The 27330-nt window shown below is 39.1% G+C and overlaps 1 protein-coding gene and 1 pseudogene across 2 annotated transcripts in view; both read left to right on the top strand.

The window, feature by feature from the left end:
* Positions 1 to 27330, top strand: part of MBOAT2 (membrane bound O-acyltransferase domain containing 2) — a 216344-nt gene that overhangs the window by 165237 nt on the left and 23777 nt on the right. For both annotated transcript variants that reach the window (XM_049904678.1, XM_049904677.1), the window contains exons 6-7: positions 20960 to 21014; positions 26670 to 26853. In XM_049904678.1, the coding sequence (XP_049760635.1) occupies positions 20960 to 21014; positions 26670 to 26853 (239 nt within the window). The remainder of the gene's footprint in view (positions 1 to 20959; positions 21015 to 26669; positions 26854 to 27330) is intronic.
* LOC126086487 (bromodomain-containing protein 7-like) lies at positions 1034 to 18106 on the top strand (annotated as a pseudogene).

Genomic DNA, 27330 nt, shown 5'->3' with positions numbered 1-27330 from the left:
ACCTTAATTTTTCAAGAAGGTTTCTCATTCAGTACCTCCTACTAGACAGACTACTACAGACTTGCCACACAATTGTCTGTTTTTTGCCTAAGGGATGGATTGAGCCTGGTCTAATTGGATACCTATGTTTCCTCAGCTAATCTTAAAGACAGTGGCCTCTGTGTGTTGGGATCCCCAAGACCACCTCCAAATAAGATGATTCATCAGAAGGACACTCACAGGACTTAGCATATAGTTGTATTCACAGCTAAGATTTACTGCAACAAAAAGGGAAAAAGTGCATGGGGTAAAGTCTGGAGGAGACCAGGCACACGCTTCTAAGAGTGCTCTCCCAGGGAGGTCGCACAGGACACATTTAATTCCCCCGGCAGTGAGTTGTGACAATACGTGTGAAATGTTGTCTACCAGGGACGCTTATAAGAGACTCAGCACCCCAAGTTTTTATTGAGGGGTGGTCACATAGGCACTGTCTGCTTAGTACACACCAAAATGGTGGGCTTCCAGAAGGAAAGCAGCTGTTAAGAATGAACCGTATTGTTGGCACAAACATTCTAGACATACTGAGCCACCTTTACCATTTAGAGAAGGTTTTATATCATTATCCCCCTTTTTACAAATGAAGGAACTGAGGCACAGAGAGTTTAAGTGACGTACCCAAGCTCCACAGCTAGTTAGTGCAGGAATAGTCAGATTCCAGAACCGATGTTCTTAACCATTATGCTAGACTTACTTTAGAAACTCAGTGAACCAAAAGTTGGTTCTTAGAAAGTAAAATACAATATCTAGCAAGGTAGATAAAGTAAAAAAGGAACAAAAGCAAAAATAATATAGGAGTGAAAAGAGGGAGAGAGGCTACAGAGATTTAGAAATTCACTAGAGAATACAGCAAACAATTTCAGACCTGTGAATTTGAAAACTTGGATGAAATGGAAAGTTTTTATAAAAAAATAAAATTTCAAAACAGGCAGTACAAGGAGGAGAGGTGGACAGCAGGTTTAGGCAGCAAATATTCCAGATCAGAATAGACGGAGGGATGACGGTAGGGAAAAAGGGGAAGCAACGAACTGATTGATACTATTTGGTCATGCCAAAATAATACTGAGGAAAGTTCTACAGTTCTGTTGGTAGGTTTAAATAGAAAATTAGGCATACGAATAAATGATACAATGATATCCAAGAAAAACGAAAGTTGTGGATATAATTATAGCACATTACTACATTTCTGTAGTCATAATAATGCTAATACTAAATACTAATTTAAACAGATACGATATATATGGTCCAGTTGCTCTTGAATGGATTCCAACTCATGCAGCCCCGTGAGTGTCAGAGTAGAACTGTGCTCCATAGGGTTTGTGATGGCTGATTTTTCAGAAGTAGATGATCAGACTTTTCTTCTGAGGCTCCTTTGGGTGGACTCCAACCTCCACCCTTTTGGTTAGCAGCAGAGCACACTACCTGTGTGCTCCACCCAGGGACTCCAAACAGATGGGAGAGTTGTCTTAGTCACCTAATGCTGCTGTAACAGAAATACCACGAGTGGATGGCTTTAACAAGTAGAAATTTATTCTCTCACAGTTAGGAGGCTAGAAGTCCAAAGTCAGGGTGCCAGCTCTAGGGCGAGGCTTTCTCTGTTGGCTCTGGGGGAAGGTCCTTTTCTCCTTTCCGCATCTGTGGGCCCAGCATTCCTTGGAAATCTCCATGTGTCTTAGCATCAATCTTTCCCTGGGTCTAGGAAGTTCTCAACACAGGGACCCCCCACATCCAAAGGACGTGCTCCGCTCCTGGCTCTTCTTTCTTGGTGATAATGAGGTCCCTCTCCTCTCTGTTTCTTTCTTTTATATCTCAAAAGAGATTGACTCAAGATACAACCTAATCCTGTAGATTGTGTCCTGCCTCATTAACATAACTGCCTCTAATCCTGCCTCATTAATATCAGAGAGATTAGGATTGATAACATGTAGGATAATTTTATCACACCGCACAATGGAGAACAACCACACAATACTGGGAATCATGGCCTAGCCAAGTTGACATGCATTTTGGGGGGCACAATTCAATCCATAGCAATAGTACAATTATATTAAAAGATGATGGGAGGGGATTTGAGGTGTGGTGTAAGAGAGTTAGAGCCTCATTCTCAATAAGAGAAAGGAAATATCTAAAATTTATAATCAAGTCATACCTGCTTGAGCATAGTATTTAGAAATATGGAGGTAAATACAGAAAAATACAGGTAAAAGAATTGAAAGTGCTTGTCTTTGAAGAGCAGAACTGGGTGTTTGGACGTTTGGGAGAGTCTGCTGATTTTCATTATTTCATTAGATGCCTTATAATACTACCATATTTGACTTTTATGTTGACTTTAGAATGTTGACCGTGTTTACCTTGATAAAGTAAAAATTGAAAAGAAAGAAAGGCTTACTAAATATGTACCCTTTTTGCCAGGATGTAAATGTCAATGGTCGTTTTGAATTTTTGACATAAAAAAAAAAATGTGAACAGCATTTTATTTTTTACTTTAATGAATTTTTGGACTCAATTTTGGTAATATGGTCGGTTTTTAAAATTTATAAATTATTTCATTTGGTATTCATAACCAATTCTATGAGAATTATCCCCTAAGGAGGGAAATTGAAGTACAGAAAGTTTAAATGTGTTCTGCTCAAGGCTATTGGGTGACTTTGAATGACTCCTAGTCTCAAGCTATTTTCAATATACTGTGCTGCCATTTTACTTTTGTTGTTGTTGATGTGTGCCACTGAGTCAATTTCAACTTGAAGCGACCATATAGAAGACGTAAAGCTGCCCCATAGGGCTTCCTAGGCTGTAATCTTTATGGGAGCAGATCGCCAGGTCTTTTCTTCTGTGGAGTTCCTGGTAGGTGTGGACCACCAACTTTTTGGTTAGCAGCCAAGCACTTAACCATTGTACCACCATTTAGATGTAATTTTTTTTTCTTAGTTTTCCAGTTTGGTTTAAAAGAACAACCCATAAGAACAAAAAATAATGCAACCAAAAAATGAGCATGTTTTTATGTGTATTTGTCACATTGGTTTAATATCTGCCAGCCCCATTATTTTTCATTCTTTTCATTGTTTATATCTTGTTCTGTTCTAGCTTTCAAAATATAGAACTTTAACATTAAAGTTTTTCCCCAACATTTTATTCTGAAAAAATTCAAACTTAGAGAAAATTTAAAAGCATTGTCCATTGAATACCCACGAAGAACCACCAAAATTCTGTAGTAGTTATCATTATTGTTATATTTGCCTTTTTATGTATTTACCTGCCACGTATCCATCCAATCTATTTTTAATACATTTCAAATTTAGTTGAAGACACGAGTATATTTCACCCCTCACATTTTAGCATAGGAGCCCTGGTTGTGCAGTGGTTAAGCACTTGCCTGCTAACCTAAAGGTCAATGGTTCAAACCCACCAACCGCTCCATGAGAGAAATATGTGGCAGTCTGCTTCAGTAAAGATTACAGCCTTGGAAACCCAAAGGGACAGCTCTCCTTTGTCCTGCAGGGTTGCAATGAGTTGGAATCAACTCCATGGAAGTGGGGTTTTTTTTTTTTTTTTTAACATTTTAGCATGCATATCAATGAGTTCAACATTTGTTTATAGTTTTTTTTTTTTTTTGTAAAACATACGGGGAAATACATAAATCATAAATGTACTTAAGCCTTTTTTTAAGTTCACGTTTTGGTAAAGATGGTTGATAAAGTCACTGGATACAGTGCACTGCTATAGTTCTATAATTATGGTTGGCTTCTGAATGACTCCTGGGGGAGTTGCTACTTAGGGAATAAATACCCTCTGCACAGTCAGCTGTTTGCAGAGGAACTCTATGGAGGAAGAAGCAGGGCACTGATAGGATCAGCTAAAGGCAGGAGCCTGGGAGCAGAACTTTTCCATGCTGAGTCGCCGTAAGGACAGAGTAGGGGACAATGCAGGTAGGAGAAATGGAAGGAGAACTAAAAGCAAGGAAAGCAAAAGTAGAAATAAGGCCTTATCTTAACAGTCACAAATTATTTGGGTTTTGCTAATTAAAAAACAAAAAATCAGTAGTGTTTTGTTTTACAAACACATAAACTTAGCTTTACAGTTCTTTTCAGAGTATGGCAGAGCCCGTGGCAGAGTTCTGACTCCTCTCGTCAGCCCAGTGTTGTATTTTGAATTCTTAAACTCTGTAATGTTCATGAGAATGGCTCCCTGTTTTCTGTGAACATATTTAATAGGTTGTACTTACTTTGAGTAAGTTTAGATATATGTGAATTCAGTTTTTTGCTTCTTAATTCATGCTTAATATTGACACAGAATACTTATAGCTCTTTAATTTCATCTATTCTTAGAACATTATTAAAGATAAAATTTTCTGTTTTATAATTTATATTTGTTTTTCAGTATGCAGTTGTCCAAAATAAAGTGTCCCAGAAATGAGGTGTGTTATGTCTGTTGTTGGTACTGCCCCCTTTCACACCCAGGAACGTCCCCATTTGGACAATAAATTATATGGCCATCCTGACTAGATTCCTTTTGGTATAAAATATACTCTGTTTCCACAGTATTTTTATTGGTACAGTAAGCCATTTATGCAAGCCATTGACTTTAGTGACTAAATGACCCACAAATTTCTCCTTTCAGATGACCCACAAATTTCTCCTTTCAAGCCTGGCTCAACCTCCAATTTCCAACTGTCTTTTAAACATTTCCAGAAACGCTGGTGTCTTAGTGGTTAGATACTATGGCTGCTAACCAAAAGGTCGGCAGTTTGAATCCACCAGGCGCTCCTTGGAAACCCTATGGGGCAGTTCTCCTCTGTCCTATAGGGTTGCTATGAGTGTACAGCAACGGGTTTTGGGTTTTTTTTGCTTTGTTTTTTTAAACATTTCCACCCGAGTGTCCTGACAGCACCTTAAGCCAGTTTCTCCAAAAAAGAATTGTTGCTTGGTCTGTACTTCTCCTTCCTTTTTCCTTAGTTCAGTCAATTGGTCAACACTTTTCCTGGTTACCTAGACTGTGAATTCTAATTTGACTCCTTTTGATTTCTATATCCAGTCAGTTGTCAAATTTATTAAATTTGACCTCTTTAGTTGTTCTAAGGAGCCCTCGTGGCACAGTGGTTAAGAGTTTGTCTGCTAACCAGAAGGTCAGCAGTTTGTCAGAAGTACAACTTGTTTTAAATACATTATTTAATAATTTTATCTCCAAGTTACTATCTACTAAACTTATAGTAAACAATAATTAAGAATTAAAGTATTTATAAGGTTCCAAATTTACACCTTCAGTTTGTCAATATGCCTATCTAATAATATGCTCCAGTTATCATCAGCATTACACATATTTGGTATTCTTTACATTAGCTGCTATTCCATTCAGTATACACATTTTCCCATCTAATGGTTTCCATCACACTGTGTATAGCAGCCTGTTTACCTATTGCTCTACTGAGGTTATTTCCAACCTCACTACAATAAATGGTTACAAAGAATTCAAATGCAGAAAATAGTCCCTGGATGGGTAGTTTAAATGTTTCAGGGAAAAGAATATGTGAAAGTAGCCTTTAAGAATGGATAACCCTTTCTCAAATGGACAAGAGAGAAAAGGAAAGGAAATAAAATTTTGGTGATAAGGAAATGCATAAGCAAAACCATAAAATAATAAAAGCACCTGTTAAGAGTGAGAATTCCAGTTTGACTAGCATTTATGTGTCAGCAAGTTCAAGGATGAAAGTTTTGAAAAAATAGATTGGGTTTATGTTATAGTAACCTTAAATGCCAGGACCTGGCAATCTATCTTCATAACTTTGTAGGCCACAGGGAGTTACAGAAGACATTTAGACAGATAAAATAGTTTCCTTTCTGGACACTGAACATATCAACAAAGTAATGGAGGTGAGTTTCTAAAACAATACAGTTGCTTAGATGAGAAGTGAAAGGACCTTAACTAGGGTGACAGTATTGGGAATAGAAAAGAAAAGGCACATTTAGAGTCACTAAAACAAAAACCAAGCCCATTGCTGTCAATTCCAACTCATAGCAACCCTATAGGACAGAGTAGAACTGCCCCATAGGATATCCAAGGAGCAGCTGGTGGATTTGCACTGCCAACCTTCTGGTTAGCAGCCGAGCTCTTAACCGCTGCACCACCAGGGCTCCAAGAAGCTTCAGAGAACTAGGAGAATAGATGGGGCAGATGATTGAACAAAACAGTTCTCATGTTCCTCTTCATCACACAGTAAACTTAGTTGCTATTATTTATCAGGTAGCCCTAAGAGAGCAACTATGATAAATAGAAAAGGCTCATTTTATTTATTTCTAAGGTTAGGCCTCATGCTTGATTAGAGTTCTCAGCATTTGTGAAGATTAAATGAGATACTATGTGCCTGGCATATATTAAGCAACAAGTTTTACTTATTTCTATGGTGTTGGCTAAGCTTGGTCTTTGGTACACATTTCAGAAATTGTTAAATTCAAACATTGTAATGCAAAGCTGTTTTCACATACCAATGGCCTTCATCAAACACAGCCTCTTAATTAAACAGTCAATATGCCTGAATATCAGCAGTGTTGTTTTAAGGTGCCGTCGAGTTGCCTCCGACCCATAGCGACCCTATGCACAACAGAACGGAAAGCTGCCCGGTCCTGAGCCATCCTTACAATCGTTGTTATGCTTGAGCTCATTGTTGCAGCCACTGTGTCAGTCCACCTCGTTGAGGGTCTTCCTCTTTTCCACTGACCCTGTACTTTGCCAAGCATGATGTTCTTCTCCAGGGACTGATCCCTCCTGACAACATATACAAAGTATGTAAGTTGCAGTCTCGCCATCCTTGCTTCTAAGGAGCATTCTGGTTGTACTTCTAAGACAGATTTGTTCGTTCTTTTGGCAGTCCATGGTATATTCAATATTCCTCACCAACACCACAATTCAAAGGCCTCAATTCTTCTTCGGTCTTCCTTATTCACTGTCCAACTTTCACATGCATGTGATATGATTGAAACTACCATGACTTGGTTCAGGTGCACCTTCGTCTTCAAGGTGACATCTTTATTCTTCAACACTTTAAAGAGGTCCTTTGCAGCAGATTTACCCAATGCAATGCGTCTTTTGATTTCTTGACTGCAGCTTCCATGGTTGTTGATGGTGTATCCAAGTAAAATGAAATCCTTAGCAACTTTGATCTTTTCTCTGTTTATCATGATGTTGCTCATTGGTCCAGTCATGAGGATTTTTGTTTTCTTTATGTTGAGGTGCAATCATGCTGAAGGCTGTGGTCTTTGATCTTCATTAGTAAGTGCTTCAAGTCCTTTTCTTTTTCAGCAAGCAAGGTTGTGTCATCTGTATAACGCAGGTTGTTAATGAGTCTTCCTCCAATCCTGATGCCCCGTTCTTCTTCATATAGTCCAGCTTCTCGGATTATTTGCTCAGCATACAGATTGAATAGGTATGGTGAAAGAATACAACCCTGATGCATACCTTTCCTGACTTTAAACCAATCAGTATCCCCTTGTTTTGTCCGAACAACTGCCTCTTGATCTATGTAAAGGTTCCTCATGAGCACAATTAAGTGTTCTGGAATTCCCATTCTTCACAATGTTATCTATAATTTGTTATGCTCCACACAGTCAAATGCCTTTGCATAGTCAATAAAACACAGGTAAACATCTTTCTAGTATTCTCTGCTTTCAGCTGGCAGTCTACTTCTGAAAAGCGTTAGCCAGTGAAAACCTTATAAATATTAGCAGAACCTCTGTATAAATAGAGTAATTCATGAATTACTACGGAAAGGAACCCCCCGAAAAATTGTACTAGATAAGATTTGAGCGCCGAGGAGGAACAGTGCATTATTGTTAACTAGCATTCTGGGGGAATTCAGCTTAATTTTCAAACTCTATTCTAAGGATTTCTAAAGCATCTACAAAAAAAAAAAAAAAAAGTATTTATCATTGTAATTATATCTTTAAACTTAAACTGTAAAAATGCACAGTCAAAATAAAGTAATACAGTATGTATTGTACCAGTTTTTTGCCTGTTGGATACCATCAGTGCTTAGCTGGGTGATTCCAACATACTCAGAGGCACCTTGGATGACAGGCATGGTGGTCTGCTTCCAAAATGTCATAGCGTTGAAAACCCTGTAGAGCAGCTCTACTCTGCATGCAGGGGGTCACCTTGAGTCAGAATCAACTGATGGCAACTGAGAACAACAGTCATCTTTAATGAAAGAGCATTTTAAGATTTCAAAGTGAATTTCGCAATAGGAATGAAACCATTTACCACCATATGATACTGTGTACCTGAAGCAAAATGCAGAAATAATGAAATGTGTACTGAAATGTGTACTTGGACCTACAATCAATGCCCATGGAAGCAGCAGTCAGGAATTCAAGTGCATTGAGCAAATCTGCTGCAAAACACGTCTTTAAAAAAAAAAAAATAGTATTCAAAAGCAAAGATATCACCTTGAGGACTAAGGTGCACCTGACCTGAGCCGTGATATTTTCAATCGCCTCATTTGCATGTGAAAGCTGGACAATAAGTAAGGAAGACCAGAGAAGAATTGATGCCTTTGAATTACGGTTGGTGAAGAGTATTCAATATACCATCGATTTCCAGAAGAATGAACAAGTCTGTCTTGGAAGGACAGCCAGAGTGCTCCTTGGAAGAGAGGACTGGGAGACTTAGTCTCACATGATTTGGACATGTTATCAGGAGGAACCAGTCCCTGGAGAAGGCCACCATGCTTGTAACATATGTAACCGCACATGTTAATGAGTACCACTCAGCGAAGAGTAAATGAGGTGTGATTTTACAGATGTGGAAAGCCTCAGATACATTGTAAAACCTGCTAATATCAGTCAGCACCACTCTGATTGACTAACCATGATAACCTAATGAAGAATGATTGGACAAATAATGTTGGCAAGCTTTTAAAAAAAAAAAAAAAGGCAATTACTTACCTCTTTTTTTTTTTTTAATAAATACATAGCAGTGAGGGTGTTGGGAGAAGGGATAATTCAGTTTTGAATTAAGAATTCTGAGAATGCTTTTTGAAAATAGAGATGGTAGTCATCTATGTTGAAAATTCAGATTAGCTGTATTAGAAACTAGAAGATACTAGAGCCCTGGTGGCACAGTGGTTAAGAACTATGGCTGCTACCCAAGAGGTCAGCATTTCAAATCCACCAGCTGCTCCTTGGAAACCCTGTGGGGCAATTTTACTGTGTCCTATAAGGTCGCTATGAGTTCGAGTCGACTCAATGGCAATGGGTTTTTTTTTGTGCTTGTGTGTGTGCGTGCGTGTGTTTTTGTTTGTTTATAGGGTTGCTATGAGTTGGAAAAAAAAATTTTTTTTTTTTTATATGAGTTGGAATCAACTCAAAAGCACACAACAACAATAATATGTAGGTAAAAATAGAGGATCTGGAGGTGCTTATCCTTAATTTAAAGGATTTCATTTTAGCTTAAATTTGAAAGGACCTTGAGGAACTCTTCTGAATAAGAACTAGAAGTCATTTGAATAAGAATTCCTAGACCCTCTTACTCCAAAGAGTCCTTTATATCTCTAAATACTGTTGTGCATTTATAAATAATGAAAGGGATGTGGCAATTGAGTTTCTGGGAAAACCCAAGAATATATGGGCCACAGTTGTTTTTCCTTTGTTATGTATAGGAAATGATAGTAAAGATAGTGTAATAAGAGCTAACATTTATTCTGTGTTTTCTATATGTCAGGTACTGTTCTAAACATTTTTCATATGCTTAATCCTCACAACAACTCTGTTACTACTACTACTATTATTATTATTACTGCAATTAACATTATCACCCCCATTTTCCAGATGGGGAAAGTGACGCACAGAGAGGTGATTTATTCTGAGTCACACAGTCAGTAAGCGTAGAGCTGAAATTCAAATCCTGGCAATCTTGACCCTGGGGAATAGTGGTACCTACCACAGTGAGTTGTTTGAGGGTTAAAGGAATCAGTAGTACATTTAAAGCACTTAGAACAATTACTGGCACATAAAGAGGGTTCAGTGTATGTTAGCTGCTATTATTAACATTGTTCTTTACTATTCATGTTATTTATTTTCCTTTTATTGGATATTTAGGTTTGTTTATGATGTTTTTCCTATTGTAAAATACCATGATGAAATCCTTGACTGTCTTTCTCATCATTTTCTCAGGGTAAATTCTCAGAAGTGAAATTTGTTGGTTAAAGGATTTGAACTTTTTTTCAGGATCTTGGACATGATCAGAGCTTTCCGAGAAAATTGAATCAGTTACTGTTTCTCTATCAAGTTTCTCTCACCGTAACGTAACATTAAATTTATTGAAAATCTTATTAATATAATAGGTGAAAATTGTATAACTATTGGAGATTTATTAAGCTATTTTGTTTCTTCCAAGAATTGTCGATTTTTGGTCTTTGCTCTTTTTTAATTAAATTGAGATTTTGGTGATTTTATATTGATTATACTAAAGATATTAACCCTTTAAAATCTTTTAATCATAAAAATTTTGAACATACACAATAGAATGGTATCATGAAATGCCATGTACCTTCATTCAGTTTGAAAAATTAACTTGTAGCCAGTCTTTTCATTTATGCCCCATCCACTTTTATCATTCCTGTTTATTTTGAAGAAATCCTAGATACCGTATCTTTTTATCCGTAAGTGTTTCAGTGTGGGGATATTAACCTTTTGTCATGTTTACATTTGCTTTCCCCAGTTTGTTGGTATTGAATTTATTATTTATTCACATTATATTGTTGCCTTTATTTGCTGCTGTCAAGTTCGCCCCCTACTCATAGTGACCTCATATGCTACAGAGTAGGCCTGCTCTGTAGGGGTTTTCTTGCCTGCAATCCTTACAGGAGCAGATCGTCAGGCCTTTCTTCCGTGGAGCCTCTGGATGGGTTTGTTTTGAACCTCCAACCTTTTGATTAGCAGCTGATTACAAAAGCCTTGTGCCACCCAGGCTCCTCTAGGCACATTATAGAAATTTTTAAATAGTATGTAATATTGTTATAAGATGGTAGCCTTAGATCTTTCATTATTGCTACTTTTAAAGCTAGTCATTTTAGGCAACTCTTGTTTATCCCTGAGGAGCTCAAATTCATGTTTATTAATGGAAGAGATGAGCTGAATTCTGCTTTATTTCACTTGTAAGCAGCCCAGCTTTCTAAACATACTACTAGTATGAACTAATTGTTTTATATTCACTTCTCTATTTTTGTTATTTATTAATGGAACCAGGAAAGTAAGTGATTTGTTTTCTCACCAAAAAAATTATCATAGAGTGTTTTTGTTAATGATCTCCTGTTTTGGTCAGTGATCTCACTCTGCTTTGTGTCTGTAGAATGTTAAAATTTTTCAGTGTGACTTCATACAGATTCTATCATCATACCTGGCCCTATAGGAACTATTGCGTCTACAGGTATCTTTGAAGCATGTTCGTACTTTGGAAAAAATGTTTTATTATTCTTTCTTGTAAAATAATAAAATGTGTCAAGTAGAGGTGAGCCCAGAAGCCTGACGTAATAGATGCAGAAGGATCATTTTTGTTCTGAGGAGCCTTGCCACCTGGCCACTTCTGCCTGCTGCTCACCTGTCCTAGACCAGAAGCAGTGCTACATGGCTGGGCCTGGCACAGAGGCTGGACTCCGGGCCTGGTCCAACACAGTAAAGGAGCACAAATAGGAAAAAAACCTCTACGAGATACGTAGAGAAGCCCTCGAAGCTGGCCTTCAAAGTGGGAAGGAACAAAGTCATTGAACCCCCATGGGCAGCTTAGGGTATGACTTAAGCCTCATCAGAGACAAAGACAATCATGACAAACACAAGGACAGAAAGCGGAAAAAGAGAAAGGAGAGAAACAGGTTCCAGGGGAAGAAAATGGATAAAGGTGGATAAAAGGAGACCGTGTGGAGAATGAGGAAGAAAAACACCTCCAGCATCAGGGCTCTGTAAGACTAGGCTAGCTTCCTGAGAAGCCTCTCACAAGCTCTTTAGCCAAACAAGAAAGATAATTTCAAACTAATGTGTACTAATGCCATGATTTACAACAAGCCGGAGACCATTTATTACAAAGCTGCAAGGAAGCTTTTACACTCAGGGATGAGAATTCTTAGCCAGGAAAGAATTCAGAGCCTGAAATAGAGCATAGAATTCATGGCAGACTTGCAGAAAACTCAAAAGCAGAAAGATCAAACAGATGCCTTGCAGAGTGGGGAGGCTGCTGGCCAAGGGAGAAGGAAGACTCTGGAGATGCTGAAATCCAGGTCTTCAAAAGCTCCAACAAAGAAAACAAAAAGAAAAACAAAGATACCATTGAAGACAGATTTAAAAGCGATGATTTAGAAGGATAGTAGGAGCAGATTGACCACATCATTCAGGGATCTGGAGGAAAGTTGACCAGACGGCTTATTAATAGTCAGCGTGAATTTAGAAGAAGAAAGCCAGATGGGACAACAGCATTAGGACTTGGGCATCCTGTGGATCCTGTTGGAGGACCAGGCTGCTGCCGGTAAGACTGGAAATGACCACTGGAAGACTTCAGTCTGGAGTGAATACTTTGCAGGGGTTCAAAGAGGATAAAAGGAACAAAGTAACTCCTTGTTATACTTGAATTATTGACCCTACAGTTCTTAAACACTATATCATGACTCCACATTTCCAAATATCAGCAAGGACGATTCTGATTTAATCTGCTCAACCTGTAGGGAAGATTGATCTTCGGGTCAATATTGGTGTCCATGAGCTTTTGACCACATGCTAAGATTATCCATATGTTATGGCCTATAGTTCATTGGATGCTTTAACAAAAGGAGAGCATTCTAGAACCCTACAAGAGTTGGAGACGTCATCACCTGAAGTTGAAGGCCAGACTAGGACATTCAACACAAGACATGGAGGTTACAGAAATAGAGCCGGCAGGGCGTATGGACTGCAGTCACCAGGACAGGTTCATAGCACTGAAAGTGGTCACAAACGTTGGCATGCCAGTTGAAGTCTTTGACTCTGAAGAAGCTGCAGTGTTCCAGAGGAAACTTGAATGAGACCACCAAATTGCTCACGGCGCTCCAGGAAACCCAGAACGAATGTCTGAGCACCAGACACCCTCCCAGCATGGTCTGTCTCTTGGGTCCCTTGTACAGCAAAATGGTTCTTGCTGAACAGGTGACCGATAATCTTAAAGAACTTGCACAGCAAGTTACTCCTGGTGATATTGACAGCATGTATGGAATTCAAAAAGTAATGGGGATTTCCATTCCTTCCTCCATCATAGAAAACAACCTTGTAGATTTAACAGAAGATTTTGAAGAATGTAACAAGACTGATGTTGCTGAATGTGGACCTGATGAGATTTGAAGCCAGTTGATATTTGAGTATATATAAAACCTGTTCCTTTCCAGTCAGTTCTGATTTATAGTGTCCCTATAGGACAGAGTAGAACTGCCCCATGAAGTTTCCAAGGAGCGCCTGGTGGATTTGAACTGCCTACCTTTTGGTTAGCAGCCATAGCTCTTAACCACTGTACCACCAGGGTTTCCTTGAGTATATATATTGTACTTTTTTTTTTCATTCTTAACTTGGAGATGCTTTTCAGAGGGTATTAAATATTTGTAAATTATGTTTTTAATTAAACTTCGGAACAGTTAATTTTAATGTTCCAGAGATTCGACTTCTGGTAAGTCATAAAGCTGAACCTGGGGGAGGGAAAAAAAGAATATTGATAAATGTATTAACAATAACTAACATTCCATATCCATTAAATACCAGGTCATGCAAATTATGTTACTGAATCCTCATAACAACCCTGGGAGGTTCATAGATATGGATATTGAGGCTCTGTGAGGTTAAGTAGTTCACCCAAGATTAAACAGCTAGAAAACAGTGGATTCAAATTCACAAACTCAAAACTGCTTTATTTAAAATTCAGTATTCTTTACACCATGCCACTTTTGCAGAACATATCATTATGAGATTCAATTTTCTGAGTGGTTACTGGGAGTAGATTGGAACAAGATGGGCAATGGTTTATTCCCTCATGGAGCTCAGTAGGTGGTATGGGATAAAAAAGAACAAACAGAAACACAACCCACTGCCATCAAGTCAATTCTGACCCATAACAATCCTGCAGGACAGAGTAGAACTGCCCCATAGGATTTCCAAGGCTATAAATCTTTACAGAAGCAGACTGCTACATATTTCTCCCACGGAGTGGCTGATGGGTTGAACCACCAACTTTTTGGTTAGTAGTCGAGTGCTTTAACTACTGCACCAGCAGGGCTCCTTATGATATGGCATACAGAGATGGAAATAGCACTAATCACACTGTAGTGTGATTGCCTGTGTAAGGGAAGGCCGTAAAAGATTTACATCTATCCTTTATAGTTTTATCTGTTTGTTCAAGGTGGTAGCATTGTTAGGTGCTGTCAAGTTGGTTCCAACTCACAGCAACCCTGTCTGTGTACAGCAGAATGAAACACTGCCTAGTCCTGCACCATCCTTAAAATCATTGCTATGTTTGAGCCCATTGTTGCAGCAACTGTGTCAATCCATTCTTGTCTTTTTTGCTGACCCTCTACTTTACCAAGCATGATGTTCTTCTCCAGGTACTGGTCCTCCACATGTTAAAAGTATGTGAGATGAGGTCTCACCATCCTCGCTTCTAAGGAGCATTTTGGCTGTACTTCTTTCAAGACAGATTTGTTCATTCTTTTGGCAGCCCATCGCATATTCGATATTCTTCACCAGCACAATAATTCAGAGGCATCAATTCTTCTTCAGCCTTCTTGTCCAGCTTTCACATGCATATGAGGCGATTGAAAATATCATGGCTTGGGTGAGCGCCAATTAGTCCTCAAAGTGACGTCTTTGCTTTTTAACACTTTAAAGAGGTCTTTTGCAGCAGATTTGCCCAGTACAATACATCACTTGATTTCTTGACTGCTGCTTCCATGGACGTTGATTGTGAATCCAAGTAAAATGAAATCCTTGACAACTTTAGTATTTTCTCCATTTATCATGATGTTGTGAGGATTTTTGTTTTCTTCATAGACATATAAGTATATATCTTATATAGCTATATTGTGTCCTGTCAAATTGATTCTGACAGTGACCCTACAGGACAGAGTGGAACTGTCCCATAGGGTTTCCAAGAAGTAGCTTGTGGATTTGAACTGCTGACCATTTGGTTAGTAGCCAAATGCTTAACCACTGCACCACCAGGGGCCCATGCTCCCATAGTAGACTGACATTTTCTCAAGGTCAGGAACCATACCGTCTACTGAGCGCCAAACACAAAAAAAGCAAACCCAGTGCCGTCGAGTCGATTCCGACTCATAGCGACCCTAGAGAACAGAGTGGAACTGCCCTATAGGGTTTCCAAGGGGCACCTGGCGGATTCGAACTGCCGACCCTTTGGTTAGCAGCCATAGCACTTAACCACTATGCCACCAGGGTTTCCTACTGAGCTCCATGAGGGAATAAATCATCGTCCATCTTGTTCCAGTCTATCCCTAGTGACCACTCAAAATTGAATCTCATAATGATTTGTTCAGAAAATGTTTTGAGAATTCACATAATTCAGGGTAGCCTGACATGGTGTTTTTAGTCATCTCTCAGGTTCCTGATGCATTGCACATGGTAAATCAAAAAAAAAAAAAAAAAAAAAACCCACAGCCGTCGAGTCGATTCCGACTCATAGCCACGCTATTGGACAGGGTAGAACTGCCCCATAGAGTTTCCAAGGAGCTCCTGGTGGATTCGAACTGCCGACATCTTGGTTAGCAGCTGTAGTACTTAACCACTATGCCACCAGGGTTTCCTTGCACATGGTAGATACCTAATAATCTAGCAATGCTAGTTTAATTAAACATAGGGCTGTATATGTATGTTTGTATGTGTTACACATGCACATATACTTTGTTCACTAATTGATTCATTCACATTTGTCTTGAATACAGAACTAGATTGAAAACTCCTTTATAGCCAAGTGTAATATCTTAAGCTGACTTTTGTAAACTATACATCTAACACAGTAATATACCACACTCCTTGCAGCATCAAGGAATTAAAACCATAGGTCTTAGGGGCTAGAAGAACATTTTTGGTTAATCCTTGTGTTTTGTGGGTCAATGTTAAGTGCCTTCATTTCCTCTCATAGACCATTAGAGACATGGTAGCAACATTCAGTGGAGAAGAATATTTCCTGTTTCAAGTTTCTGGAGCCCAGACTTGGCTAACCAAATTTGTTGTATGGGTCCAGGGGTGGGGGTGGGTGGTAAAATGAGGCCATTAACATGCCACTTCCCTGGTAAAAGGATGAGAAACAAAAAAAGGATAAGGAGTGTTAAGAAATGAATACTGACTCTCATTTCCAAAGATAGCCCTTGTGTTCTTAGGAAAGCGTGGATAACAATGTGAGTATCTGATACAGGGGAAGAAAGTAAAATTGTCAAAAGTAGCAACGATTCTTTTGGGACTTTACTACTGATAATGTTTTACCATTTCTCATCTTCAGCCTTTTTTAAGTGTCTTTTTCCTTCTCATTACAAAATATGGGTATATGCTCGTTGAATAAAATTGGAAAATACAGATGAGTACAAAATAAAAAAAATAAAGAATTCTCTGTGTTCCTCCCGCAATACCCCTCAGAGCCAGAATTTCTCTCTGTTAATATGTTGGTCTATTTCCTTTATCCTCTTACCAGGCGTGGTTTTCTTTTTATATAATTAGTGCCTGTCTATACATCCATCCATCGTCTGTACTTAGTAATATATCAATAAACATTTCCTTCCCCGTGGTGTTAAAAACTTTGTGATCTGAGCTGCAGAGGCTGCTCATGTACAACCAAACACCTCATGGGATTTGGTTCCTTGGTTTGGTGGTTTATGGTTGTGGCTTCATGGGACATCCCAGTTATTTGGCTTAATAATGTGTTTAGATGCTTCCATTCTACCTCCTAGTTCGTTGTGTAGTACCTGGGGTCTTAAAAACTTAAATAAGGTTTACACACAGAAAGAAGCAACCTTTGATGGTTACAGGGGAGGGGTGGGGAGAGGAAGTCACTAACTAGATAGTAGACAAGTGTTGACTTTGGGGAAGGGAAAGACAATACACAATATAGGGGAAGTCAGCATAACTTGATCAAGGTAAAGGAATACACTTAGAGGAAGACAAGAAAAATAGAAGAGGCAGCCACAATAAGTACTATAGCATATACAATCCTTCAACAACAGTAGAAACAAATAACTAATAGGCAGATATATATGGTGAAGGAGGGTGTATAGGAGTATACCCACCTACACATATAGATTAGGCTGTGGATATTTTTACGTATTTGTATGTACAGCATGTCTATTCATGTATACAATAGGGCACAAAGTGGGCACAGTGATAGAAGCTTCCTAGACATATCCAAACACCTTTAGGGACCAAATTACGGGACCTGAGCGCTGGGGACCATGGTCTCAGGGGACATCTAGGTCAGCTGGCATAACAGTTCATAAACAAAATTTTCTACATCCTATGGCAAATAACATCTGGGGTCTTAAAAGCTTGCAAGCAGCCATGTAAGATACATCTATTGGTCCCAGAATGTTCAGGACAAAGGAGAATGAAGACAACCGAAGATACAAGGAAAATATTAGTCTGAAGGACTAACGGACAACATGAACCACGTCTACCAGCCTGAGCCCAGAAGAACTAGATAGTGCCCGGCTACCACAACCAACTGCTCTGACTGGAATCACAATAGAGGGTCCTGGACAGAGCTGGAGAAAAATGTAGAGCAAAGTTCAAATTCATTAAAAAAAAAAAAAAAAACCAGACTTACTGGCCTGACAGAGACTGGAGGAACCCCTGAGACTGTGGCCCCTGGTAACCCTGCTAACTCAGAACTGAAGCCACTCCTGATGTCCACCTCTCAGCGAAAGATTAAACAGGCCTATAAAACAAACAATAATATGTGAGGAATGTGCCCCTTAGTTCAATCAAGTGTAGGAGACCAAATGGGCAACACCTGCTCAAAAGCAAAAATGAGAAGGCAGGAGGGACAGGAAAACTAGATGAATGGACGTGGGGAACCTGGGGAGAAAAGGAAAAGGGGGGGGCATCTGACACACAGTGGGGATTGCAACCAATATCACAAAAATTTGTGTATAAAATTTTTGAATAAGAAACTGATTTGCTCTGTAAACTTTCACCTAAAACACAATAAAAAGAAAAAAAGAGGGCTTTCAAGGTATAGTAAAACCTGCGAAAGCCAGAACCTGTGTAAGATGGAAAACTGTCAGAGAAGGAAAACTCAAATATTATACACTAAAAGAAGGAGTAGAAGAGTGGTAAGATGGCACGCTGTCAAAGGTGGAAAACTTTCGAGACCTGGGAAAAGAGACAGTCCCATCGAGTTTGGCTCGTATGGGTTTCACTGTACAACAATTGGCCTCTATTTGCCTAGAGCAACAGAGGAAGAGAGTCAGGAATAGGAGGAGGAAATGGAATGTGTGGCTAATTGCCCTTATGAACAACTGTCTCCTTGGCCATGAGACCAGAAGAACTAGATGGTGCTTGGCTAACATTACTGAACGTTTTGACCAAAGATTCCATAGAAGAATCTGATCAAAACGGGGAAAACGTAGAACAGAATTTTCAACTCATGGAATCCAGTCTTTATGGAGGCTTGATGAACCCCTGAGAAACTATTGCCCTGAGATCATCTTTAAACCTTAAACTGAAAATACCCCCTGAAGTTACCTTAAAACCAAACAATAGTTTAGCTTACCTTGTGAAGAATGTCTGCCTAGAGTGTTATGCTCTTTTAAGGTCTGTTTGTATGGGATCGGATTGACAACAGCAACTCGAAAGATTAGATAGAAGCCTTACGGGGCAGTGAGTATATGGTAATGCGAGGAACAACTCAGAAAAGGAGGGTGAGAATGGTTGTACAACTCAAAGAATGTAATCTGTGTAACTGAATTATACATGTAGAAATTGTTGAATTGGTGTATGTCGTGTATATTCTCAACAACAACAAAACTAAGTTATTAAAAAAAAAACCTCATGACTTTTTTTTTTTTAATGTGTTTTAGGTAAAAGCTTTCACCACAATTTGGGTTCCCATTTTAGCAATTTTTATACAAATTGCTCTGTGACGTTGGTTACAATTTTCCCAACGTGTCAGCATTCCCCTTACAGTCACACATCGCTTAACCTCCACAATACGTTCTGTGAAAATAGGACATTACGTGACTTCGCTGTGGTGCGAACACCATATTATATACAGGCGGTCCCTGGATTACGAACTAGTTCCGTACCTAAGTCTGTCTTTAAGTCTAATTTGTACTTAAGTTGGAATAGTTAGGTACGGCTCATATCTAATGTCGGTCAAGTGTTTGTCTCGGTGTATATCTGTGATCTGGATTTTAATGGATGCAAATTACTTTTAAAAATAGACGTACAATTATTTCTTTTCGTATGCCGTAATTGTTGTGTGTATAGATTTCCTTTTTTTCCCCCTATGCCGTTATGCCTAACGTTGTGGTGAACATTCTTATTGTAATCTTGAATCACACTTCTAAGTATTTCTTATGCAAGAGTCCTAGGTCCAGAGGATATGAAGACTTCTGAAGTTCTTGATATACCGGTTTACAGAAAGATAGTATCACTTTGTCTCAGTAGTTTATTTATATTCCGTCTCCTTACTAGAATGTAAATGCCATGAAAGCAGAGAATTTGACTACTTTTTCGTCTGCCATTTCCCCAGTACCTAGAGCAGTCCCTGAGACATTTTAAGTTCTCAGTAATTACTTTCTTCTCATCTTTGTTTTGTGTACATACATAATACATAAAAGATGGGTGTGCCTTACACAACTGAGATCATGCTATGTGTAAGAGCCCTTTAAATTTTTTGTTTAGTTGTAATAGGTGAAATGGCATTTCATTCTTTTAATATACATTTCTTAATGATGAATAATGGTAAACATACTTCATGTTAATTGGCCACTTGTATTTCTTTTATGATTTGTCTTTTTGTATCTTTTGTCATTATCTAAGTTATTTTTCTCATTGTTTAAGTTTTAGTTCTTTTGGGGTTGGATACAAAGAAGTACAACGCTTTATTATGTTTGCTGCAAATATTTTCCAAGTGTGTTGTTTGCTTTTTAATTTAGTCCTCCTTTGGTCTTTAAATTGGGTTCGGGTATTTTTTTTAAAGCATATGGCTCTAGTCAGTTGATAAATAGCCACAAGTTTTTATTCGTTAGAGTTATATAAGTAAGGAAATTATTTATTGCTCTATGTTGAGCTTCTAGTTTATAGTCCTGATGTTTAGTCATTTAAAATATTCAACAATAGAAAAAATTTAATACCCCTTTTTGAAATGTCACAGCGTCTAATGATAAGGATAATAAATTTGTAACTTAAGTAGTGCTAGCATTTGACAGAGGAGCCCTGGGGGTGCAGCGGTAGAGTGCTCAGCTGTTAACCGAAAGGTTGTCGGTTCAAGCCACCAGCCACTCTGAGGGAGAAAGATGTGTCAGTCTGCTTCTGTAAAGATTTACAGACTTAGAAAACTTATGCGGCAGTTCTGCTCTGTCCTATAGGGTCGCTGCGAGTTGGAATTCAACTCGATGGCAATGGATTGGTGGTTTGGGAGCACTTGGCAATTTTTTAACTTAATCTCCTTTAGAGAGGAGTCACGTTAGGGACTTAACTTCCCAGACATGTGTGTTTTATATAAACCTAGACATGTTGGATTACATGATGGTCCTTTCACATGATTAAGTCACTGTTGAGAAAGGAAGAAACAATCATTATACCAAAATGGAGATTATAGCATGAATTTCAAATGAGGAAAGTGATGAAAGTAAGCATAAGAGAAAATGCCGTTTTTTTTCTTGGGGGGAAATCTGATAAAAGTACCTATTTTTGTTTCTTAGGGATGTTTCGCAAGGATGAAGAACTAACTCCATCGCAGAGAGACTTAGCTGTAAGGTACGTGCCTTTTAATTGTATCCTGCCACATGCGGTTGATGTGCTGTGTGTGCATAGGGACCCTCATTACTCACATGTTCACATGGCTAAGGCTCACTTGTCCTTTTAGAGGTATCTACTTCATGAAAACCAAAGTCCCTCCCTCTGTACACCTCCCTGCTCCCCAAATCTTCCTAGTTTAGACTGGGTGTCCCTTGGGAGGGTCCCATACTCCAGTTGCCATCAAGTCAATTTTGACTCGTAACAGCCGCGTGTGTTTCATAGTAGAACTGTACTCCACAGGGCTTTCAATGGCTGCGGTCTTTTGGAAGTAGTTTCCCAGGCCTTTCTTACAAAGCACCTCTGGGTGGATTCCAACTGCCAACTTTCTGGTTAGTGGTCAAATGCTTAACTGTTTGCACCGCCCAGGGACTCCTGAAAGACCAGTTGCCATCAAGCTAACACTGATTCATGGTGACCCCATGTGTGTCAGAGCAGAACTGTGTCCATAGGGTTTTCAGTGGCTGATTTCTCAGAAGTAGATTGCCAGGACTTTGTTTTGAGGTGTCTCTGGGTTAACTTGAACCTCCAACCTTTTGGTTAGCAACAAAGACTCCCACTGAGCCTTGAATATACCATCATACCGTGTGTACCTCCTGTACAGCATGAGGCAATCTGCTGAATTTTCTCTCACATCAGGCTCTGAGCTCCATGAAGATAGGAAGATGGTATCGTCTTCATGTCTAACCACAGCACCTGGGTCTTTGTTGACCACATATGCAGTGGTGGTAGTAATTCAGAGTAATAATAGCAGCTGCCATTTATAGGCCAGTAACTTCATGACTTGATGACTCGATGGCAATGGGTTGATGGGAGCTTGATGACAGTGACTGGGCAAAGATAGAATATGTTGATATAGCATGTAAATGCTGTATTTTGAAACATTGAAGAGCCAGTGAAGTATTTCTCATTGTTACTTGAGGAATTCATTCTGGAATAGACTTGTACTTCATTTATAAGGAATAGCCTAATTTCTTGGTAGGGTCTTAATCTAATATACTGAATTGAAGAGAGGTTCATTTGATCTGGATTCTATGATCTTAAGAGTCCTTGATCCATCACAATAGCCCCTCAGTTTATAGACACTCAGCTCTCATTTCCACTTTCCCTTTTACATAGCCACCTGGCAAAACCTCAAACTTAGTTAAATTCAGCTGCCTGCCTACCTGGAAAGTGGAAGAAAGCTCAGTGGAAAAACATCTTGCTGATGGAACTCTTTTTGAGTTTTACCCCAAATTTCAACCAGTGCCCCTTAGTATTGCCAACAGTTCTACTACATTTCTTTAGTCACTTCCTTTTCTAGCTTTCTTAGACGACTACATATTCTCCTTTCTTTTCAGACTTCCAACACTCCCTCCCCACATTCAATTATGATGGTCACAAGTTTTATTTATTTTTTTAAAAGCAATTCTGCTTCGTCCTGCAACCGCCAAACCTACAAAAGTGCCTACATCTGTAACAAAATACCTGCCTTCTTTCCTGTGGATCAACTGTCCATAATCCAAACTAAGGCCAACTTTTCACTTTTACACTGAACCTGATTCCTTCTTTTTCACTTCAGTTATCTCCTGTCTTGGCACCATCACTGCCATCAGTTTCTCCCTCTGTTGGATTGTTCCCATCAGCTTAAAGGGAAAACCTCCGCTAACCCCACATTCCCTCTGGCTGCCATCCCATCACTCTTCTTTGTAGTAAAACTCCTTGAGAGATTTGTCTGTAATGACTGTCTTCACTTTCTCATGCCCCATTCTCTCCTCCACCCACTTCATCAAGCTTTTTTCCTACTTCTGATCTGAAATCATTCTTTCAAGTCGCCCTCAGTCTTGGCACATTTAATTGTCAGCCTAGGTTGGCATGATCTCAGCCACTTAGCAGCATTCGACCCAGTTGATCACTCAGTCCTTGAAATACCTTCTTCACTTGCCTTCCAGGATGCTACATTCTTCTGATTTTCTTCCAAGCTCACTGTTTCTCCTGTCTTTACTGAATCTTCTTCGTCTCAGTTATGACTAAATATTGGTGTGCTCTAGGACTCAGCCCTTGATTTCTCAGTCTTCTCCAGGTGATCACATGCATTCCACTGGCCTTAAATACCATCTATATGCTTGAAGTCTCTTAAATCTATATTCCCACCTCAGCCTCTCTCCTGACTTCCGTGTTTATATATCCATCCGACTGCCATTTCAGTATGTCTGCATGGATAGTGAATAGGGATCTGAAAGAGAAGTGTTTAAAATATAACTCTTAATATTTGCGCCCCTCCCCTTTCCATCTGTGCCTCCACCATTATCCCACTTAGTTAACTGCAGTGCCATTCATCGCTAGTTGCTTAGGGGAAAAACTTAGGTAAACTTCCTTTTGCTACTTCAAATGCAATTCACCAGGAAATCAGGTCAGCTCTTACCTTAGAGCATGTCTCTAATCTGACCACGTCTCATCATTTCTGTTCTTTCACCCTAACCCAGACCATCAACATTTTTCACTTAGTGTGACTGTAATAACTTCCCTAGGCACTCTCCCTGTTTTCTCTCATGCCCTCTGCAGTCTACTCTTTACCTATCAGCCAGACCAAACCAACCCGCTGTCGAGTCACTTCTGACTCATAGTGACTCCACAGGGTTTCCAGCGCTGTAAATCTCTATGGAAGCAGACTGCTACATAGATCTCCCATGGAGCCGCTGGTGTCAAACCACTGACCTTTTGGTTAGTAGTCAGTCGCTTTAACCACTGTGCCACCAGGGCTCCTAAACAGCCAGATGATCCTTGTAATGTATATTAGACTATATTATTCCCTTCCCGGATGAAAACCCCATAATGGCTTTCCATGTATTTAGCATACAGTACAAACTTCTGACCACAATATACAAGGCCTACATAATGTGGCCAGTAGCACCTCCACTCTCCTCCCTCGTTTCACTCTTTACAGACCGCCCTGTCAAAATGCTACCCTCCCTTCTCTGCCAGCACTTTCTTTTTTTTTTTTCCTGCTTTATTTTTCCTCCTAATATGTATTATTGCCTGAGGTTATACATTTATTTTAATTGTCCCTTTCCTTACCCCACAAATTATAAGCTAAGTGAGGACAGGGACTTTGTCTTATGTATCATTATATCCCCATCACCTATACAGTGACTCACAACTCGGAGTGATTTTGCCTACAAGGGGACATTGGCAAAGTTTGGAGACATTTCAGTTGTCACAACTTTGGTGGGGTGGTGCTCGCTGCTGACATCTAGTGGTTAGAGGCCAAAGATGCTGTTAAATATCCTATATTGCACAGGATAACCCCTCCCTGCAAAAAAGAATGACTGGCCCAAAATGTCAGTAATGCTGAAATCGAGAAACCTTGACATAAAAGAACACACAGTTGATATCAAATAAATATTCATGGAATGAGTAAGTGAACCTTTCATTTAACATCTTACATGAAATATTACAATTGCATTTTGAATTTATAATTTAGTAGCAAATATTATAGTTACATACTTCAGTATCTAATATGACTTGTGGTACCTAATATGAAAGTTAAGCCAGAATTACATCAGCAGATTTCATGCTTAAGGTTTGTTATCTCCTGTCCTTGCATGCTGGATACATAGTTTGGCTTGGTGAGATTGAGCAGTGCTTTGATAACTTAACATTGTCTGCTCTCGAAATAATTGGTGCTGAAAACGGAGCTCTGTTGCTTGAGTACACGAAGTTCTTTTGTACCTTTGTGATTGCAGAGCACTTACCATGGTGTTTGATTTGGTGAAAAAGTATTCTGTTTCAGAACAGATTGGCCAGAAACATTTTGCTCTCATCAATTTTGAGCCCCAGTAAGAAAATACTTTAGGTCTGAGACATTTTTAAAGATAGAAAAATAATTCTGAAAAGAAAAAGGAGTTTTGGCTTAGTGATAACCTAGAAGAGTGTCATGTGGCCAGAAAACACTGTTTTTCTCTCTTTTTCTTAGTGAAAATAATATGTAGTACATATGAGGGTGTTTGTTTTTTAACAATGTAACCATATTTAGAGAGGAAGAAGGAATTCTAGAATGTTAGAGAAGCATGCTTACTGTCCCTAGGTGTTCTTTTGTTTGTGATAGTTTATCATTGGCATGGGCAGTAGATTTTATTAATGGATCTGGTTGTAAAAAATAAATAAAAACCCAAAGCCCTATTGCTGTTGAGTAGATTCCCACTCATAGTGACCCTATAGGACAGTGTACAACTGCCGCATAGGGATTCCAAGGCTGTAAATCTTTAGGGAAACAGACTGCCACATCTTTGTCTCGCAGAGCAGCTGGTAGGTTCGAACCACTGACCTTTAGATTAGCAGCTGAGTGCTTAATCAGTGTGCCAGCAGGGCTCCTCCCTAAATAAAAACACACATTCTTAATTCATTTATATGTGCTTAGACTACATATAGTCTAAATAGTTTAGTGTCCTTTGTTACTAACCTTTTTTCACCCTGTTACCTGCATTGAGAGCTAGAATAGTTGGTAAGCTCTAGCTGCTATGTGCCACTTAGACAGATATCAAGGCAATGGAATTAAAAATGTCTTGGGACATCCTTGACTCCTTTTTCCCTCACGCCCCACATCCAGTCCGTCAGCAGACCCCATCAGCTGTACTGCCAGGATATACCCAGAATACTACTTCACCACTGCTCTGAGCTGCCGTTTCCTACCGGGATCATTGCAGTAGCCTTCTGATTGGTCTTCCTACTTCCACCCTTTCCCCTGTTCACACCCAGGGGCAAGAGTAATTCTGCTAAAACATAGGTCTTTTAAAACCCTGCTGTAGTTTTTCATCTTAATCAGAATAAAACCCAGAGTTCTTTCCATGGTTTATATGGCCTTATATGATCTTGCCTTGGCTCTCTCTTCTGACGTTTTCTCCTGCCTCTGTCTACTCTAGCCACATCAGGTTCCATGCTGCCAGGAGCGCCCACATCTCAGGGGTTTTGTACTAGAATGCTAATCTCATGTATTCACAGGACTCCCTCTCTCACCTGTTTCTGGTCTCTGCTCAGATGTCGCCTTATCAGAGAGGCCTTTTCTGACTTTTTAATATAATAAAATACCCACTTCTCCCCTACACAGTGCCTTTCCATGTTTTGCTTTGCTTCATAGGACTTAGTATTTCTGAAAATATTTTATATATATATATTTTTTTTCATTATCTGTTTCCTGCAACTGTAATATAAACTCCATGAATGCAGAATTTTTCTGTTTCATATACTGCTATATCTTCAGACCCTGAAACATGCCAGACATACAGTCAGCACTCTATTTATATTTGTTACATGAGTAAATGAGTGGCTAGTAAGGGATGGCTCTCCATGCCATGTCACCTCCGTCTTAAGTTTGTTTCATCATGAAAAATCTAGGTAAAAAGGCTTTTAGTTGCTCATAAAGATACGTATAGAAAGTCTCATATCCAGAGACACTGTTGAGCATGACTACATCCTGATAGCTTAAATTCTTTTTGATGGATGCAAATGAAAATTAAAGCTTCTTTTTTTTTTTTTTTTGAAATGGTCAAAGTGGTGAGGTAAAAGATGAACATTCCCATGATACATTTTCCAAAAGCTTATGTTACATCTCACAAGTTGCGTGTTTTTTAATTGCAGGCGCATGCCAAGCCTATTGGAGTATTTAAGTTACAACTGTAACTTCATGGGTATCCTGGCAGGCCCTCTCTGTTCTTACAAAGACTACATTACTTTCATTGAAGGCAGATCATACCATATGGCACAACCAGGCGAAGATGGAGAAGAAGAGATACGGTATGAAAGAACAGAGCCGTCTCCAAACGTAAGTCATGAGCTATATCTGGATCTTTGATAACATATATTGATTAGTCTTATTTACTTAAAGATACTCATGTTTTAAGTTTTTAATTGACCCACCTATTGCTTTAAAAATATCTTTCAAAATAAATACACAGGCTCTGGAGCCGGATTAACCCTTAACCAGCTGCCGTCGAGTCAGTTCTTTGCATATTCATATAAATTTTAGGATGATTATATCTTCCCACTGAATTTATTCTTTTATTATTACACTTTTTTTTCTCTTTCTGGTAACCCCTTGTCTTGAAGTCTACTTTGTCTGATACCCTCTGGTGTCATAGCCACTCCTGCTTTCTTTTCATTAGTAGTTGCATGGTGTATCTTTTTCCATCCTTTCATTTTCAACTTATTTGTGTCTTTTAAAGTGTAGGCAGCCTATAGTTGGGTCTTGCTTTTATATCCATTATGATAATCTCTGCCCTTTAATTGGGGTGCTTTAAAT

The sequence above is a fragment of the Elephas maximus genome, chromosome 12 (assembly GCF_024166365.1).
Source record: "Elephas maximus indicus isolate mEleMax1 chromosome 12, mEleMax1 primary haplotype, whole genome shotgun sequence".
Classification (NCBI taxonomy): domain Eukaryota; kingdom Metazoa; phylum Chordata; class Mammalia; order Proboscidea; family Elephantidae; genus Elephas; species Elephas maximus.
This window is presented reverse-complemented; position numbering and strand designations above follow the sequence as displayed.